Here is an 18,594-nt window from a genome sequence, read left to right on the forward strand (position 1 = left end):
TTACGTTTTTTGGTGTTCCGTGCTCTTTAAGTGGATAAATGATGAGCTACAAAGTATGTTGAAAATTCAAACACCTGCTGAAATTAGTGGGAGAAATCCCAAGATGGGATTTATTGTAAAATCTGATCTACAGGCTGGAGATCTCCATCAGTACTAGAAACCAGAAACTGTCACTGTGGTTAGTGGTGAGAAATGGAAGCTTCTTCAGAACAGATCATTTTATCTGGAGTGAGACATACACATTTGGCCTGATGTGTTGTAACTTAAAATAACTTGTTTCTCTACACTGACAAGTGCAGCTAGGTAAGGTGTTTAATACCTGTCAAAATTGAATATTTATATATTCTCCTAACCCCAAATATCTCCAAAGGATGATGGGGGACTCAACATATCTACAAAATAAAGTTTTGTTTGGGATATTAGAGTTGTGTATATTTCAGAAAGAGGAATAGTTGTTGGAAAGGTTACAAATGTGATAAAGACTTTTCTTTTGGAAACATTCTAAATTCTTGGACACAACCCATAAATACAGAGATCATGGCTTGGATAACACAGCTTCCTTTCTAAATAGTACCTTGGTGACGTGCAGGCTGCCCAGGGAGGTGGTGGTGTCACCATCTCCCTGGAGGTGTTCAAAAGCCATGTGGATGTGGCACTGAGGGACATGGGCAGAATGGGCATGGTGGGTTGGACTGGGTGATCTTAGAGGTCTTTCCAACCATAATGATTCTAGGAGCTTATGATTCTAATTAACAAGCAGTTAGTAGCTTCTCACAGAAAAAGTCAATATTATGAAAACAATGTTTTGAGTCTCTGATAATACAATATTTATCCATTTAATTTAACAGACGGCAGTTACAGTGAAGACAGCACAAGCACGTGGGTTATTGCACTAGCAGTTGTGTTTTCAATTGTTGGTTTTATTCTTCTGATAATTCTTATTTGGGTTGTCGTGCGCTGCTGCTGCCTAAAGAAAGGTAAGTGGAACTTCATAATTGGCCTATATATTAAAAAAATAAAAATAAAAATAACTGAATATAAACTACTTATGGAGTGCAGAGTTGTGTAAGCAGATGGGTGAGCAGAGTGATCATGCTCTTAACCATAACCTGGTTAAGATGATCTTTACCTTCCCCTTGTTTCTCCTGTAACTTGGTTCCAAACTATAAGGGCTGCTCCAAAAGCAATGCTTCCTGTTTTATTATGTAGGCTCACAACATAATGGGATGGCAGTAGCGGTTGAGTGTTCCTATCAGTATTCCATTCAATTTTGTTGCTGGTGACAGATAGCAGCAGAGGGGCAGTCTGACACAATGGCATTTGACTCAGAAGTGTGTCTGAAGCAAAGGTGTGTCACTGAAATTATCTATGTGGAAAAAATGACACACTGACATTCCTCAATGCTTGCTGAACATTAATGGAGACCAAACAGTGACTGTGAGCATAATGAGGCAGTGGGTGGTGCATTTCAGTGGTAGTGCGTCCCCACTGCTGATGCAGATGTTTACAAGCATGCATGCAGACTTTTGTTCATTGATGGCAAAAGCAGAGCTAGTGGTGGTGGCTATGTTGACAAGTAGTGTTTTGTAGCTGAGAATTTGCTCTATCAAAAAGTGTTTGCATGCTCTTGACACTCTTTGTATCTGTTGTAGTTTCCATGGAAATAACTAGGAGGCATTACTTTTGGAGTGACCTATATCATGAGTGACACACATTAAACTTCACATTAACTAGAAGGGCACTTCAGGAGTATATCACCCTTCAGTGATGTGTAGTTCCTACAATGAGGTTATTTGCTGAAGCATATCTGCAGTTCCTAGTTTTCCCGTGGTGCGAGCCACTCTGCAGGGATATTGCAGTTCTGCGCATAAGGAGGGGAGATTCTCCTTGGTAGCTGGAACACAATGCATGCACTAAGGGCAGCTCTCTATAGGTCATACTTTATTTCCCAGCATTTTAAACACTTTTTTTTTTTTTTCCCTCCCTCAGGATCCACATATGAAAATGAAGTGAGGTAAGATGAACGCGTCGGGATAATTTTTTTTTTTCCTCTTAACCGGGCGCTTTCAGGCCGATGCAGAGTGGTCAGAGGGATGTGCCAGTTTCCGTGCCCCGCTGCAGTGGAGAGGAGGGCAAATCAAACACTCACACACAGGAGAAACCTCCGGGTGCTGGGTGTTTGCAAGCGCTTCCACAGGAGGTCACTGCGAGCCCGTGGCTCTGCGGGGAGCGAATCACGGCTCTGTCGAGGTTCCTTAGTGCCAAACTATAAAATAATATAAAGAAAAAACTAAAAAAACAAATATCTGAGTATCAATACTTGATCTTTTGCGAAGGTCTGTTGGCGAATTGCCATTTATACAGTACTTTCTTTTTCTTTCTTTTTTTTTTTTTTTTATGAAATGAAGAAATTAAAAGTAAAAACAGCACTGTTTTCTCTTGAGGAAATGATGCTAATTATGCCATGCTGGTAAACTTCCATGAGATTTCTTTGTTTATGATACTGAATCGATCATTTTTACCAAGTGTATCTATATAAATAGTGCAGGACTACATCAGTAGGGAACACGAGGTCTAAAGGAAGCACAACCTGCGTAACGACTCTCGTATGAATAAAACACTAAAAAAACATTTTTGCTTGGATTCTGACTTGATTCTGCCAAAAGCTCTGTGCAGGGATCAGTGCTGCTGCAACAAAATTGATTATACATTCAGAGAGGTATCTGCCTAGTGTGGGGGTGGTACAGCCATGTGAATGTCCTTCCCAGAACCCCACCTTGCTGGCATTGCCTTCAGAGGGTCTGCATGCTGCCTTACTGAGCAGATTCAGAATGAGGCTTAGTGTTCAGTTCTCCCTATTTCTTTGCATCTGATCTAGTGCAAGTGTGGTTATGTCTTCGTGAAATAATCTTAGTACAGTAAAACTCCAGTTTTGCAATTAACTTTAAGCATGGGTTGTCATGCCAGCTCCCTAGAAGTTGCTTACAGTCTGAAAGTTAAGCAAAAGCTTAGTTAAATGCTTAAGCACCGGGATGAGTCCAGGCTCAACAGCTTAGTTAGGAAAAGTCAGTGCTGACAATTCTGCAAAATGTTGGTATGTGCAAGCAGTGACACTGAATTCATACAAACCTCTTAGAATTTCTTTCAGATATTTTTTCTTAGAGGGGAGCCTACGTGTAGTAAAAAGAATGGCAGTTGTCCAGATGTTGGAAGCTATCTATGTTGGGGTATTAACAAAGAAGGAGTCAGACCAGAGATGTGCTGTTTTACTTCCCCCAGTGTTTATTTTTAACTTGGCTGTTTCCCTTTCGGTATCTCCCACACATTTGTAATTCCTTTCACTTGGCTACAGCACAATCTGTTGAGACCAAGAGATCAGATAAAGTACACTGAAGACTATCATGTAACATATGAAGGTGGTATTACTAAACAATTGCTCCTCCCTAGCAACCATGGCAAGCTTCTTAGAGGCACTTAACAGGTTTATTCCATGAAAAAGCCATGAAGTCATAGCTGGCTCATCAGGTATATCTCAATAACGTTCATCTGAAGCTCAATGGATCTGTGAAGTTTTTTATCCTAATTGAATTTATCCAAATTGAATGTAAAAAACTAGATGGAACAGTTTCCACAAATACTGTTGAGAGTATTTCCCCTTTTCTTTACGAATCCCTGGATTATTACCAATTTATGCCTGTCATGCCAAAAACAAAGATAGACCTGGGACTATCTCAGAGAGGAACCTATGGTTGGAACAAATGAATAGTAGCATGTGGAACTTCTAGTGTAAGTTTTGAGTAGAAATTCTCTTCTTCCTCGCCACATTGCCATGCAGATCATCATTCTGCAAGTTCACAGATATGTAACTTTAACAAAGGAAGTTCTATCATCTTCGCTGTGACTGTGTACATACACACAGTAAATTAGCTTGTAGTGTACAGATGATTCACTTGGGAACTAACTGCATTGATGTGAACTAACGTGCTTTCTTTTTGCAATAGTTCAGTAGTTCAGTCAAAAAATGGTCAGTTGCTATAGGTGACCCAGCTGGTATTTCTTTATTGGGACACTGACTATCCTGTAATTCAAGATTAGAGATCAAAATTAATTTCCTGGGGTGCAAAAGAGTCTTCACTGTTAGAAGATCACCCACTTTATTTCTGTCCTTGCTTTAAACAGAACTTCACTGGTAATATTTTCATAGGATGAGATTTGCAATAGTTGAATAACTGGAAGCCCCAGCTGTATTTTGCAGCTATAATTTTCAGAAGTAGAGCATAAAATATTTTCTCTGCCTTCTGCCCAAGAGTTCTTATAATTAAGTTCCATTGATTTTTTTATTTGTTTGTTTGTTTGCTTGTTTTTTTTCCTAGGAAAATTTCAATTAAGAAGAAAACAGATGAGCATTTGGGAAACAGACAAAGGAGCGGTAGCAAAAATCAGGGATATGTTCCAGAGGAACCACATTACACAGGACAAATCCCAAGTGAGTGATTTGCTTATGCCTCTCAACAAAGGCATTGGGACAACAATCATGCAATTAAATTATAAGATTTCACAGCACCTTGTTAAGGATTTGTGAGACAAATGAGTGGACATTGAGGTGGACTGAAAACTAGCTGAGTGGCAGAGCTCAGATCATTGTGATTAGAGGCACAGAATCTAATGGAGGCCTGTAACTAGCAGTGTTTCCCAGGGGTTGGTACTAAGTCTGGTCTTGTTCAACATCATCATCAGTGATGTGGACAAAGGGCTTGAGTTCACCTTCAGCAAGTTTGCTGATGATACAAAGCAGGAAGGAGTGGTTGGCATGCTGGAAGGCTGTACTGCCATTCAGCTGGACCAGGATAGACTGGAGAGTTGGACAGAGAGGAACCTTAAAAACTTCAACATGAGCAAGTAAAGGGGCTGCATCTGAGAAGTCGTACACCACATGCATCAGTAACAGATCAGGGGGAATGAGCTATGAGGAGAAGCACCTGAGTGTCCTAGTGGGCAACGGGTGGCCGTGAGCCAGCAGTGTGCAATGGCCAAGAAGTATAATTGAATTCTGGGGTGCCCTAAAAAGAACATGGCCAGCAGGTTGAGGGTGGTGGTCCTCCCCCTCTACTCTGCCCTGGTGAGGCCACATCTGCAATACTGAGTCCAGTTCTTGGTTCTACAGTTCAAGAGAGAGAGAGATTTCCTAGAGAGAGTCTAGCAGAGAGTGACAAAGACGATGAGAGACCTGGAGTGTCTCCTGTATGAGGAGATGCTGGACTGTTCGGTTTTGAGAAGAGAAGGCTGAGAGAGGATCTTATCATTGCTTATAAATATCTGAAGTGCGGGAGTCAAGTTGATGGGCACAGACACTTTTCAGTGGCATCCAACCACAGAACAAGGGGCAACAGGCATAAATTGGAACATAGAAAGTTCCACATGAACATGAGGAAAAACTTGTTTACTTTGAGAGTGACAGAGCACAGGAAAAGGCTGCCCAGAAAAGTTGTGGAGTCTTCTGCTCTGGAGATATCCTGTACCTGCGTGGACACTAACCTAGGGAACCTACTTGAGCAGTGGCATTGGATTAGGTGATTTCCAGAGGTCCCTTCTAACCCCTGTGATTGTGTGATTATGTAATAATCAATGTAAGCAATATTTTGCACATTTGAAAGAAAAACAAAACACAGAATAAAAACAAAGAGGAGAGAAATAAAAGAAAAAAGTCCAGAGGGAACACAGCAGACATTACATAGTTTTGACATTCTTTTTCTTCAGTTAGTTCTAGGACTTGTGCTGCATTTCTGAGTAAAGCTGATCCTTTGAAGGTTTTAATGCTCATCCATCTATAGGTTTGGGTTTTTTGTGTTTTGTTTCATTGTTTGTTTTTTTAAGTTTTTTTTGTTGTTGTTAATAGCTTTTTTGTTATCTATGTAGCTGAATAATGGCCATATTTTTATTCATTCAATAAATTATTGCAATACCAATTTATGTAACGTTGTAGTTAAAAATATTCCTTTTGGTAATGATATTTCAGGATAGCATACCAGTATCCTCAATATGCTCTCAGTGTTTACATAATTTTGGGGGATTATACAGCCATGGATGAGAGAAAATGTATCCATTAGTTTTTCTGAGTATCATTACAGGCTGTCTTCTGCAGGGTTTCCATGTGATGGAGGATGGAGGTCTTTACATTCATCTTTCCTCCCAGTCTTTTCCTAAGGAGTCTTCATCCCAAGTAATTCTATGAAAAAGAGAGGCAACAAAGCCTGACTTCCAGTCTCACCTGTTGACATGAAAGCCTTTGAATATGACAAACTTCTTGAGACCATCCAATAAATTCAAATGCTACTGAGTTACTGACATGGGTGCAGATGCACAGTCACCGTGAACATAAACGATCTTTTTCATGTCTCTATGAAAGCAGACTTAGAGTTACATTTCACAATGATGGCTCTTACAAATTTTATTCGTGTGTGGCCTCTATAAAATGGTTACTGCACAGCGATTGCAGAGCAGTGACAGGATAGAACAACAACAGCTAGAGGAGCAGAGGTTGGAAAAAGTCCAGTTTTTAAACAGTCTATGTTTTCCATAAGAAAGCACAGTTGAGCAACCATCCTTTACAGTTCTTTTCCCCACATTGCTGACTTTATTAGTAAAAGTATGCTAGTGAATTATGATTCTACTAGTAGATGACTAAGGCATTATAAATTCTGGTCCTTAAGCATAAAGTCTCTTCAAAATCAAAAGTAAATCTCCACCAAATCTTTACCCAGCATTTGCATTTAGAACCACATAATTATCAAAACATTTAATCAGACATTTAATGACAAAATTATTATGTAGAGTCTATAACCCAGGCATACACCCTTGTCTCTCTAACAAATACATTGTGAAGAAATAAGTACAGTGGAAAGATTACAAGAGCATGTGGTATTGTTAAATGTAGAAGTTATGAAATAAATAAATAAATAAAAGGAAAATTAAAACTAGTCAAATTGTGGTTTGTACCATGATGGATGCTGATAACAGTAATTTTGTATATTTTTATTACAGCAGTTGTTTCTCTTCCTCCAATGTCTACAAAGTTCACTGTCCCTCATCCAGATTTACATACCAGTTCTGCACCAAAGGTAATTATTATGCTGGTATCTTGATTTTTTTATTTATTTTTTATTTTCACACAGTGGGTATTGTACTGTACTCAAACATAGATTTTGGGTGGAAGTAGATGTTTAAAAGTCAATTAAAATTTTAATTAGATAAGTAGAATGATCCCTTAAACATTCATGACTCTTTTGCTTATAACCATACATGCCTCTGATCTTAGTCTTGCATTTAGATAGATTTACTGGGGAGTGGGAGGTGGGGAAGAAACAGACACCCCTGATATTTAGCAGAAATTTCTAATGAAGCTTTAGTTGCCATCTTTTCACTTCAGATCCCTTCCATGTTTTTCTTCCCACCTCCCATGCTAGAGTTACAGAGTTGCAGTCTGCTTCTCCTCAGATGTCTGCTTTTTGCTTTGCCTCGCTTCTCGTGTGTTTTCTTCCTCCAAATACCAGCAAGGCCTTTTTCCCAGCACAGTGGGTAACCCTGAGTAGAGTGAACTTGCCACAGGAAAAGATAATTGTCTTCTCATCATTCCCAAGATCAAAAAGTCGCTTCCTCTCTCAACAGCCCGTTTATACCACTAATTAAATCTTTCAGATGTGTCAGGCAGAAAAGCCCTGGCTCAGTTCTTCAGAATTAACCTCTACATATACAGTACATTAACCCATTATAATGCAGAGATGTTTTCTGTTTCTGGAAGTATAATGATGCTGCACAGTTGTTAGACATGTGCTGTTATAAAAGTAGACGCCTGCAATTTTTTTTTTTCCCCAGTTGCCAGACCTGAGGAAGAATGGATATGAGATGGAGGCGCAGATGAATGTGAGGCTTGATGTTCCTTTGTAAACAAAATCCAGTGCAGATTTTTCACTGAGAGGGCGGTGAGGCACTGGAACTGATTGCCCAGAGAAGTTGTGGATGCCTATTCCTTAGAGATGTTCAAGGATGGGCCCTGAGCAGCCTGAGCAGCAGATTTAGTGGCTGGCAATCCTGCTTGTGGCAGGGATGTTGGAACTAGGTGATCTTTGAGGTCCCTTCCAACCCAAACAATTCTGTGATAACACTGGTGCTTTTTCTCTAGATAACTTCATGCTTGATTTTCCAATTGCACTTCCATACTGCAGAAGTTTCTTCAGTCAAGAGCTCTGCAACCATTTTAGATACCTTTGTTATCTCAGCAGTAAATGCTGGAAGGGGAAGCAAAGAGCTAACATCCGATCCACTCTCATGTGTAGTCCCCTTTCCACATTCTAAAAGCATAAATAAAAGAGGGTTTAGTGTTTCCTTCGCTTCTGTTCTCAGATGCCACTATTGTGAAGTATAGTGCCAGGCTCTCAGCAACACAAATCATAATTTATGCTCTAGGTTTGCAAAAGATTTTACATCTTTGTGATATTTTTTTGCCAATGTTTTCTTATGAATGTAGCAGTGATGTGATACCAAGTTCACGATTCAATACAGTGATAACTCATTTATTTTTGAAGATATGTTTCAAGATGTGCAATGCAGAAATCTGTCTTGAGATGACACTGTATATAAATCATAGCAGAATGTGTTTAGTTCTTGCAACACACAATGAAATTTAGGAAGTACTCAAGCCATGATTAAAACAATGATCAAAATAATAATGGTAAAAATAGGAATGATAATGATGTGTCTGTATCTGGTAGCTATCATGTTTGACATTAATTACTTGTTAAACAAAATATTATTAATGCAAAGCTGAAAAGCACGTACAAAACAGCTGAGAATTGAAACACAAAACTGAAACACAAATATAGGTACAGGCCTCCGTGTCAGATGCTAGATTAGATAGTCTTGGAGGTCCTTTGCACCTCAGTGGCTAGGGAATCTTCAAAATCCATCAGAGGGACTTAGCATACAGTTTCTGTTTAACCACCTGTACCTGTACAGTATATGGTATAAGTCTGTTAAGGTGGCTCCTACTTGCATCAGCAATTGCATGCATACTTTGAAGAATATCAAGAGAGAGTCTACAGATGAAAATTATATTATGAAAATATATTTTTTAATATGTTGGAGGAATGTTTAGCAGTCTAAAAATGGCTTGTGAAGACAAATTGCTTCTCTGCTTGAACAGAGCTTTTCAGTATATAGTGGTGGCACCATCTTGTGTATACAGGAGTTGATAAAACAAATATTACTTAATGAAAGTTTACCTTAAATTGTGGATTTGCAGTCTGTGATTTAGGTTTATGTGACTATATACAAACATAGTGAAACATTTCCTAGACAAAGTAAAGTTTTCTTTTTTTCTTCTTTTACATACATAACCTTCCCTGTTAACTGCAAAAATAGAGATTTTCTGACAGAGTTGAGTTACCGGATGCATTAACAAAGTTCAATCACCACTGTAGCCAATACATTGCATAATAAATGCTGTGGTGCTCTTTCCTTATAATGCAATCCTTGTCAAGTGGAAGAAACCAGATAGCAAGCCATTTAACTGTTTGCTGATTAGCTGTGTTTCTCATTTCCCTATGCGGACGCTAGAAACATTCCCAAAGGTTTTTCTTCTTTTCATCTTTATGTGTTTTTCTTTATTTTTAAATGAGAAATAGAGCCAGGGAGCAACAGAAGGAAAAGTAGTTGTACAGACAATTTTTTCCACAATCAAGGAGGTCATAAAGGGATGGACTCTGCAAGTTATCTCACTCTCTAGGTATTAGGAAAAAGGAGCAAACATGCATGTGGTGGTAAAGAAACCAGGTTCTACTTCCAGAACAAGGTGGGGAGGGAACACAGGAACCAGCTATTGATGGAAGGAGTCATGGGGACCGAGAACCTAAGGCCTGGTCTCTCCCTCTTTATGAGATAAAAAAAAAAAAAAGTAAGTTTTATGTGGCTGTCTTCCTTGACACCTTATGTGATCAAGATTAACCCCAGTAATAAGGTCAGAAAATAAGACTGAATGGGAAAATTATGAATGGAGAGTTTTAAAATTAGAAAGAAGCTCGTGGATGTGGGGACAAAATGGAAAGCAGAGCAATCATATTGAATGAAGGTTATTCAACCTAGTATTTTGAATGGGCAAAGGTGAACGTACCTGCTGCATGGCACACTTTCCTTGTTGCCAGGAGAAAACAAGATGGAAACTTTGATTGTATAAGCTTCACCTGCATGGAGGCATTAGGAAGTCTTCCTGGGTCTCTGAGGGCATCAGCTTCAAATTTGGTACCTTCTATTCCATACATAAAAAGGTACTGTTTAGGTCATTGAGAGATTAAGGGAGCATTTCTATCAGAGATTCCTCAGAAGTCTTTGCCCATTTACCCAACCTGGTACAAAGCCTGAAATATGCTGAGTGTCACAGTAAAAGGTGACAACAAAAATTCACTTAGATCAGCTATTCTCTGTTCAAACTCACTGAATCAGAAACTAAAGCAAAATGTTCATGGAAGATAAATGTTGTCCAGTAATTGCACTGATAAATTCGCAATATGAACAAAAGTTCTGGCAAGTCATCCTACAGAAAAGTAATAGCAAAGAAGAAGGGAAGAAAAAAAAGATGTGCAAGACATTTAAAAAATGATGAAGATTGAACTGAATTATTGAGCTGAAGAAAAAAATTACCAGCTACTGGAAGAGGAGGCCAGGAGTATAAGTCAAGAGGTGCTGGAAGGTCTCCATTCTGATTACATTAGTCAGGAAAAGGTCAAATGGAGAGTAGAGTTACAGGCTTCTGTTTAATTGCGTATTTTGTTACCGTCAGCAATGGCAGAAGAGCAATCCTTGCTCCTAGTCCCAAGAGGGCTGATCTGCAGACCAAGTGCCCAGAGAGCTGTTTCAATGCCATGACTCATTATGCAGAGCTCCTTCTGAAACCCAAGTTCAGTGAGGGAGATCCCTTAACCTGGCTCTAGCAGATTTTGCAGTAATACCATGGGCGCTTGTGCTTTAGCAAGGACCATAGGGCCATTTCTGAGGAACTGCATTTTTGTGAATCCTACTGCTAGAAAAAGAGATCTAAGGACTCAGCATCTTGCAGGACCAGAGAACCTCCCATACAAGCTTCATAATTAGTCCATTCAATATGGCATAATATGGTATAAATGTCTTTATGATAAATCAGAAGACCATTCTTCTGGTTTCAATCAGAAGACTCTTCCTCTCCAGTCCAGAGTGAGTCACCACTGTTAATGGAGACAGATCTATTTTTCTCCGTAACTACTCCAAATGATACTCTATAAACTGGAAATATTATTTGGTTGTGGTTGTGATTTTATACCAGAGAGAAAATGAGTGATGGATTGTAGCTGCATTTATTGCACTGTATATAACCACTCTGACTCTATGGATTGTTTCAGAAGAAAAATTAAGCTATCAAAATCAAATTAAAAGGCCAGTAAAGTAGAAATATAAACGAATGACAGCAAATAATTTTTCCCTTACCGATGAAGCATACTATAGAGTATGTCATGTTATGATATTCATTGGGCAGCATGTCTTGATTAAGAGACTAATAAATATTGATGATACAGATGCAGAAAGGCAGGTGCAGCTTATAGACTAAGGTATATTTTTTCCAAGTGTCTGTGAAAGAAGGAAAGGAGTGAAGTTACGTGGGTGGTATTAACACAAAAAGAAATAAGAAGGAATTGCCAGTTTGTGTGTCTGTTGATGGACAGGGAAATGTGCTGAGTGTACTAAAAGTTGACAAGATGGAACTGCTTTGCTATTTGAAGCAATGCTTTATCTGAAATATTGTGAGGGTATCCATAGTTTTTGGGTGGGTGTTTTCCTGTAAATGAAGTGAGTTTGGAAAGAGAATTAAAAACTGAAGGAAGGGGGAGAAATAACCTCGAAAAACAGAAAACTGTGCCTGCATGGTTTTTTGTTCTAACAGCAGAACGTGTGATGCATGCAGATACATTTGGAAGTACTCCTACTACACTAATTTCAGCAATTTGTTCTAATGCAGTTTGACTTGGATTTTTTTGGCTAGCTAATAGCAGGCAAAGCCTTCAGCTTGTCACACATTTCTTCAGTGTCAGTGTCAGAGGAGCTGCCATCTGTCAAATCAATTTAGAGATCAGAGCCTCTGTTTCATAATGCCAGATGTGAGTTCATCATTCATATCACTGATGTCATATGGGTTGCAGAACTGACTATAACATGCTTGCAATAACGGAAGTCCTTCATTCATTGACTGAGGATTGTTATCCAAAGCACCACTCAAAGATTCCATCCTGAAATCAGCTGGTACACATGCTCATTTTGCCTTCTGATTCATCTACATATTGCTGGCTCTTTTTGTGTGGTTGAGGAGCTGAAAGAAGTGGAAAGATCTGGGAATCTGTTTCCTCAGTCAAACCAACAAACTATGCAGCCTTTTTCCCAGTATAATACTTCCTTTACAGTAATGCCTGTAAAAATGTATCTAAGGTAGATAGGCAGTCAGCATACAGGTTTTCAAATATGTGACCGTCAAGCATCCATCATTAGCTAGACACCCAGCTGAGAGTATAGAGTCTCCAAACTATATAAAGGAAAAGCTGATGTTCTGTTCTGACTGAGAATCAGTGTTAGAAACTTGCTCCTGTAACATTGGGCTGTGCAGCAAACCACTAGAAAGATCTTTTTTTCCTTCAGCATGTAGGATGTAATGAATAATGAAGCATTTTTTGAGGGGGTTAGGGCTGACAGGACTGGTAGAGCACTGAATTAGTCTGAAGAAGAAATAACTTTAAAATCGAAATCAAGCAGAGGCTCTAGCAACTGTAGCATATCAGAGTTTAAATATGAAATGGCTATTGTGATACTAGTCCTCTGCATTTTGTATTTGTAATGTGTTGCATTTGAGACCTTCTGCATCATCAGAAAATGAAGTTCAGGTCAGTGAACCAGCAGCTTCGATGTCAGTTATATCCAGCTTACTGCAACCTCCATGAGGCAATGCTACTTCAGAGAAAGCTTCACAGAAAATGGGCCAGTACGCAGCATGAATTTATTGAAATTCATAAAATTATTCTTAATTGATATCAGAGCACAGTGAGAATAAAATATAGGATACTCAGGGAATTTGCTGTAAAGCAAACAGCTATGAAAGATGCAGAAGGGCAGAGGGGGATCTGGTCCATCATGGGCACAGTACCCACTCCAGAAGTAAACTTAGTGCTTGGTTTCTGCATTGATAGAGAGAAGAAATAGCATTATGAGGCAGGGGTTGTGTGACTCATTCTTGCAGGTAAAATTTTTAGGGCAAAAGAGGCATGCAGGGGCTACATTTTCCCCAGTGCTGTCAGATAGGGAAGAATAGTGCAGTTTAGATCCAGCTGGCGTAAGTGCTCTGGCTCCTTCCTGTTCAAAAGCAGATGCAAACCAAGATCTTCTGTAGTATGGCCATGAATATTGCTTCTTTTGATAGCATTACCTAGTGAGCTTTCTGATTAATCATAGAAACATAATGATTGGAAAAAACACTAAGATCATCTAGTCCAACCATCAGTCCATTACCACCATATTTTATTTTATTTTTACCAAATAAGTAAGTTCTGCCACAAATGGAGCAAATTTCATCACATATTAATCTCCTGGGCAGCAGAGTCCAGAAGAAACTTCTTATGTGCTCTGGAAATGAATGAGCAATGTCTCTGTTGAACACCACCAAGGTCTTTGGGCTATTGCAGATCTGCAAGAAATTAATAACGGTAGAGAGATTCTGAAAAAAGTCTGAGAAGAGACAAGCAGTCCTTTTGCTTCATGAACTCATAGATCATAGAATGACTTGGGTTGGAAGAGAACTCAAGGATCATCAAGTTCCAATCTCCCTGCTGCAGGCAAAGTTGCCAATTGCTAGATCAAGTACTAGATCAGGGTGTTCAGGGCCCCATCCAACCTGGCCTTAAACAACTCCAGGGATGGGGCATGACTCTTGGTGAAAAACTTCCCCTGACATCTAATCTAAATCTTCCCTCTCTTAGTTTAAAACCACCCCCTCTTGTCCTATCGGTATCTACCCATGTATTAAGTTCATTTCCCTCCTGTTTATAATCTCCCTATAAATATTTGGAGGCTGCAATGAGGTCTCTCTGCCGCCTTCTCTTTTCCAGGCTAAACAAGCCCAATTCCTTCAGCCTATTTTCCTAGGAGAGGTGCTTCAGCTCTTGGATCATTTTTGTTCCCACCTCTGGACCCTCTCCAAAAACTGCACATCTTTTCTGCATAGGGGGCCTCAGGCCTGGATGCGGTACTCCATATGAAGCCTAACAAGGGCAGCTTAGAGGGAGACAATCACCTCCCTCATCCTGCTGGTCACCTCTCTTGTGATGCAGCCCAGGATACCGTTGACCTTGCAGGATGCAAACACACACTGCTGGCTCATGTTAAGCTTTTCATCTACCGTGACCCCTAAGTCCTCCTCAGCAGGACTGCTCTCAAGGAGTTTTTCTCCCAGTCTGTATACATATCTGGGATTACCTCAACTGAAGTGCAAAACCTTACACTTTGCTTTTTTGAACTCCATTAGGTTCACATGACTACACCTTTTGAGTTTATAAAGGTCTCTCTGGATGACATCCCTTCCTTCCATTGCATCACTCAGCTTGGTGTCATCGCAAACTTGCTAACAGTGTACTCAATCTCATCATCTATATCATTGACAAAGATGTTAAAGAGTACTGGCCCCAGGACCGCTGGAGAACACCACTCTTAACCTGCTTCCATAGAGCCACTAACCTCAACCCTCTGGCTATGACCTTCCCACCAATTCCTTATCCACCGAATAGTCCATCCTTCAAATCCATCTCTCTCCAATTTAGAGATAAGGATGTAGTGAATGACCGTGTCAATGGCCTTGCAGAAGTCCAGGTAGATGATATCAGTTGCTTTCCCTTTGTCCACCGATGCCATCATTCCATCCTAGAAGGCCGCCAGATTAGTCAGGCACCATTTTCCCTTGGTGAAGTCATACTGGCTGTCTCGGATCACCTGCTCATCCCTCACGTGCTTTAGCATGTCTTCCAGAAGGATCTGTTCCATGATCTTTCAAGGCACCAGAGATGAGGTTCACCGGCCAGTAGTTCCTCAGGTTCTCCTTCCTCCCTTTCATACAAATGGCAGTGGTTTCCCTTTTTTCCATCACTGAGGACTTCTCCCAACAGTCAAGACTTTTCAAATATGATGGAGAGCAACTAGGCAACCACATCAGCCAGTTCCTTCAGGACCATGGGATGCATGTCATCTGGTGCCATAGACTTATCATGAGTCTCATGAGTCAGTCTTGGACTTGCTCCGCCCTTACAGTAGTGAGCAGTTTGCACTCCAGTTCCCACCAACAGCTTAAGGGATGTGAGGTTCAGGGATGTGAGAAATATGAGAATCCTGGCAGATAGTTTCCACACCACTCCTCTCTTCTGAAATTCTGAAATAAACAGCAAAGAAGGGTAAATTTGGGAAATAGCAGTATGCTCTAGCAACAGATAAAGAGGAAGGAAAAGAGGTGAACAGTGTTGTGTTTCAAACAGAAGGCAGCTGTACTATGAAATGTTTCTAGAGTAGTTATATTTATTCCATGGTTTTCCTTGAGGTACTTTGTCTCATTAAATACCAGAAAAACGCTGTCCACATTTGTTATCTAACATTTTCCTCTATGGCTTGTTTAATAATAAATAGGTACCAAATACATTATTCAAGAGACTTAATACTGGAAGAATACCAAAACAATACAAGCTGTGCCTGATTAATGTTTGAGAAAAAAATATAGGAAGTTTGGTCAGTAGCTGGCAAAAAGCTTAGGGTTCATAAAAATTTTCATTGAGAAGAACAGTGGAATTTCCATTAATGCCTGCACGCTGGGGATGTTGCAAGGAACAGTAGCCAGAAGCTTGCATCTTCTTGGAGGAAAATCAAACCAACATCAGAGCTAGGCCCAGCAAATCATTTAATTGTATTGCTTCTTTTTGGAAGCTATCTATAGATAAAGATTAACAACTTTGTAGTCATTTTCACTCCTTAGAAGTACTTTGTAATTGCCTGTGTGAGATCGCACTACCATATTTAAATATTCATAGCACACATTTCTTGAATGCATTTGAGAATAAATTTTAGTATTTTCCTCTGCAATTATATTCATAAAAGTACATAAGTAATTAGGACTGCAAATCCACAGCACTGGTTTCAAATGATGACAAGGTTTTCAAATCTGCCAAGGGCTTGCCTCGCACTGATCCTACTGGGGTCAGTTTGGAAACACGCTGGTATCAGTGAGAGTGGAATTGTGCCAGTTGTGGGAACTTAAAAAAAGCCATCCTCGAATAAACATGAAGATGTTGAGAATGGCATTTCTGACATGTGAACTACTAGCATGCTTCTTGTTGCAATTTCCAGTGTGCTAGGAAAACAATGTCAGAAGTTAAGCATTTATTACAACTTAGAGATAAGGTAGTTTCTCTAAGAAAACACCATCTTCTGCTTGAAACAGTACAGACTGCGAAGCACACAAGAAGTTCTCAATAGCATAAGACCAATGAACAAATTCCCAGTAATACTAATGGTGCATTGCATATTAGGCTTATATAAGTATTTTCTTTTTGTTGTTCTGCTGTTCCTTCTGTTCTTTGTAATTAGATTTTGAGTGGGTTGCTGATGATGGATTTAATTTTGGCATAATGCTTTGCGGTGGGTGGTGCCAGGTAACCTCCTGAGGACCCTTGAGTGACTGCTTTTCTAAGACTTTTAGTTCTCTAACTGCTTTTTATTCTGCTCTAGGGACGACCTCAAAGACATACCGATTATCCAATCAACCCAAAGAAAATTAGAAATGTGACACATGTTTAAGATGGACTTCTGAAAATTCTTACCTGAGTTGCATTTTATGGATTTGAATGGCTTCCTGTGACAGGGAAAGGTCACCACCAGTTCTCTCAATTTAAGCTATAAGTTATTATGTTTTTGTTTATTTCTCTTGTTATGAAATAAAATTGCAACCTTTACCAATGTAGTATTTGATAGCTCAGCAAAATAATGGATGCAAATGACTACCTTAAATTCAGAGACAACAAATATGATGAGAATCTACAAGAACAAGAATGTATCGTTTCGATTTCAAGAAAATCAACAAAACTCCTACTAGACAGAAATGTCCAGCTATCCACAGCGAGGTGAAGGACTGGAACTGCTGGTGATTAAGTAGTTTAGAGGAACTGGTTAATAATAATACTGGTTAATGCAATATCTACTGCATTTTAAAAAAAAATACAGCTGATTATCTCAAGCTCATAGTACTTTTCAATTTATGTTCTGTAATAAAATCAAGGGGAGTTTTGACAGAAAGCAAAAATCTTAAGCTGAAAAATGTGGATTTCAAATGACTGATTTTTAAGAGCTGTTGATTCAGTGCTTAATGTCTCTGATCTGTTTGGGAATGAGTTTGGCAGATAAATTATGTGGATCACAGTAAAGGATGGCTGATGGTGTTCACCCTGTCATTCCATCATGGATAGAGTTGATAATGACCAGGAGAAACACATTTTAGCTGAGCAATCCAGCCAATAGATCAGGTCCTGCAGAAGGACCTTATATATACCTTCTCAATCTAAAAAGTACACTTTCCAGCTGGAGTGTTTTATGTGAAATTCTGTATTTCATAAAAGAAATGCTTAAGCAATTTTATTTTTATACAAAGGCAAACTTCTTCCATTGCCCTTGTCTTTTTACCCACTCAAGGCATTCTGAACTATTCAGTGTTTTGCATGTTAATTTTCTGCATGAACCTATGCAGGTGATCTTTGAGTAAAGACGCTGTTGCACAAAAATACTTTCAGTGTTAATCAGTGCAATGAAAATAAGAAATTTGAAACTTGATCTCAGGAAAAAAAATATTGTTTTGTTTGTTTAGCAGTTAGGATCTCATTAAATTGTGACAGATTTTGCATTGCTGGTCATATTTCCAGTCAGTCTGTCAGAACTAGTGCTGGGACTAATTCATCTTCTGTCATATGTAATCGTATACAAAGCTCTTTCAGATTCTGGCAGCCTCCACTCTTTCTGTCTTGTCTGGTTGAAGAAGGAACTTTGAAATGCATTCTCTTTGAATGGAATTGTAGCAAAAACATGGTATATAAATAACTATGGTGTTATACAGAGAAAATATAATTTGTGAAAATGTAGGTATTTGTGGAATATCTTTGTTTTTTCTTTGAATAACTATGCATTGGGAGAAAGATCTGCCTTATTCTGGTATGAGTATTGGTACTGCTGACATCTCCTAGTTGATAATGCAGCTCAGTGCAACCTGAAAACCAATAAAAATCCACTTTATTACTGAAATGCCCACTGCACAAAACAGATAGGCTGAGGGTAACATCAGCCTGTGCCTTTGGGTAAAATCCATGGACCTTTGGCTTTCTGAGCACATGCATGGTTAGCAAGCCTACTCTCATGAGAAGAGTAACCTTGCAGTACAAAAATGAAAACTGGTCGGAAGCATTTGTTTCCTTGCAGAAAATGTGTATTAATCAGAATGCATTTTGAAAA

General features: G+C 39.2%; 1 protein-coding gene across 4 annotated transcripts in view; it reads left to right on the forward strand.

Moving 5' to 3' along the window:
* IGSF5 (immunoglobulin superfamily member 5) overlaps nt 1–18,227 on the forward strand; it is a 34,464-nt gene extending 16,237 nt beyond the window's left edge. Inside the window, exons 5-9 of one of the 4 annotated variants that reach the window (XM_010723801.4) lie at nt 849–977; nt 1,990–2,014; nt 4,374–4,486; nt 7,042–7,118; nt 16,828–18,227. In XM_010723801.4, the coding sequence (XP_010722103.2) occupies nt 849–977; nt 1,990–2,014; nt 4,374–4,486; nt 7,042–7,118; nt 16,828–16,896 (413 nt within the window). In that variant the 3' untranslated portion in view covers nt 16,897–18,227. Of the gene's footprint in view, nt 1–848; nt 978–1,989; nt 2,015–4,373; nt 4,487–7,041; nt 7,119–7,872; nt 9,521–16,827 lie in introns of those variants that run through there. The other 3 variants (XM_010723814.4, XM_085208636.1, XM_085208649.1) reach the window with 3 other exon arrangements.
* Nucleotides 18,228–18,594: the final 367 nt, after the last annotated feature.

The sequence above is a fragment of the Meleagris gallopavo genome, chromosome 1 (genome assembly GCF_905368555.1).
Source record: "Meleagris gallopavo chromosome 1, MGAL_WU_HG_1.1, whole genome shotgun sequence".
NCBI lineage: Eukaryota > Metazoa > Chordata > Aves > Galliformes > Phasianidae > Meleagris > Meleagris gallopavo.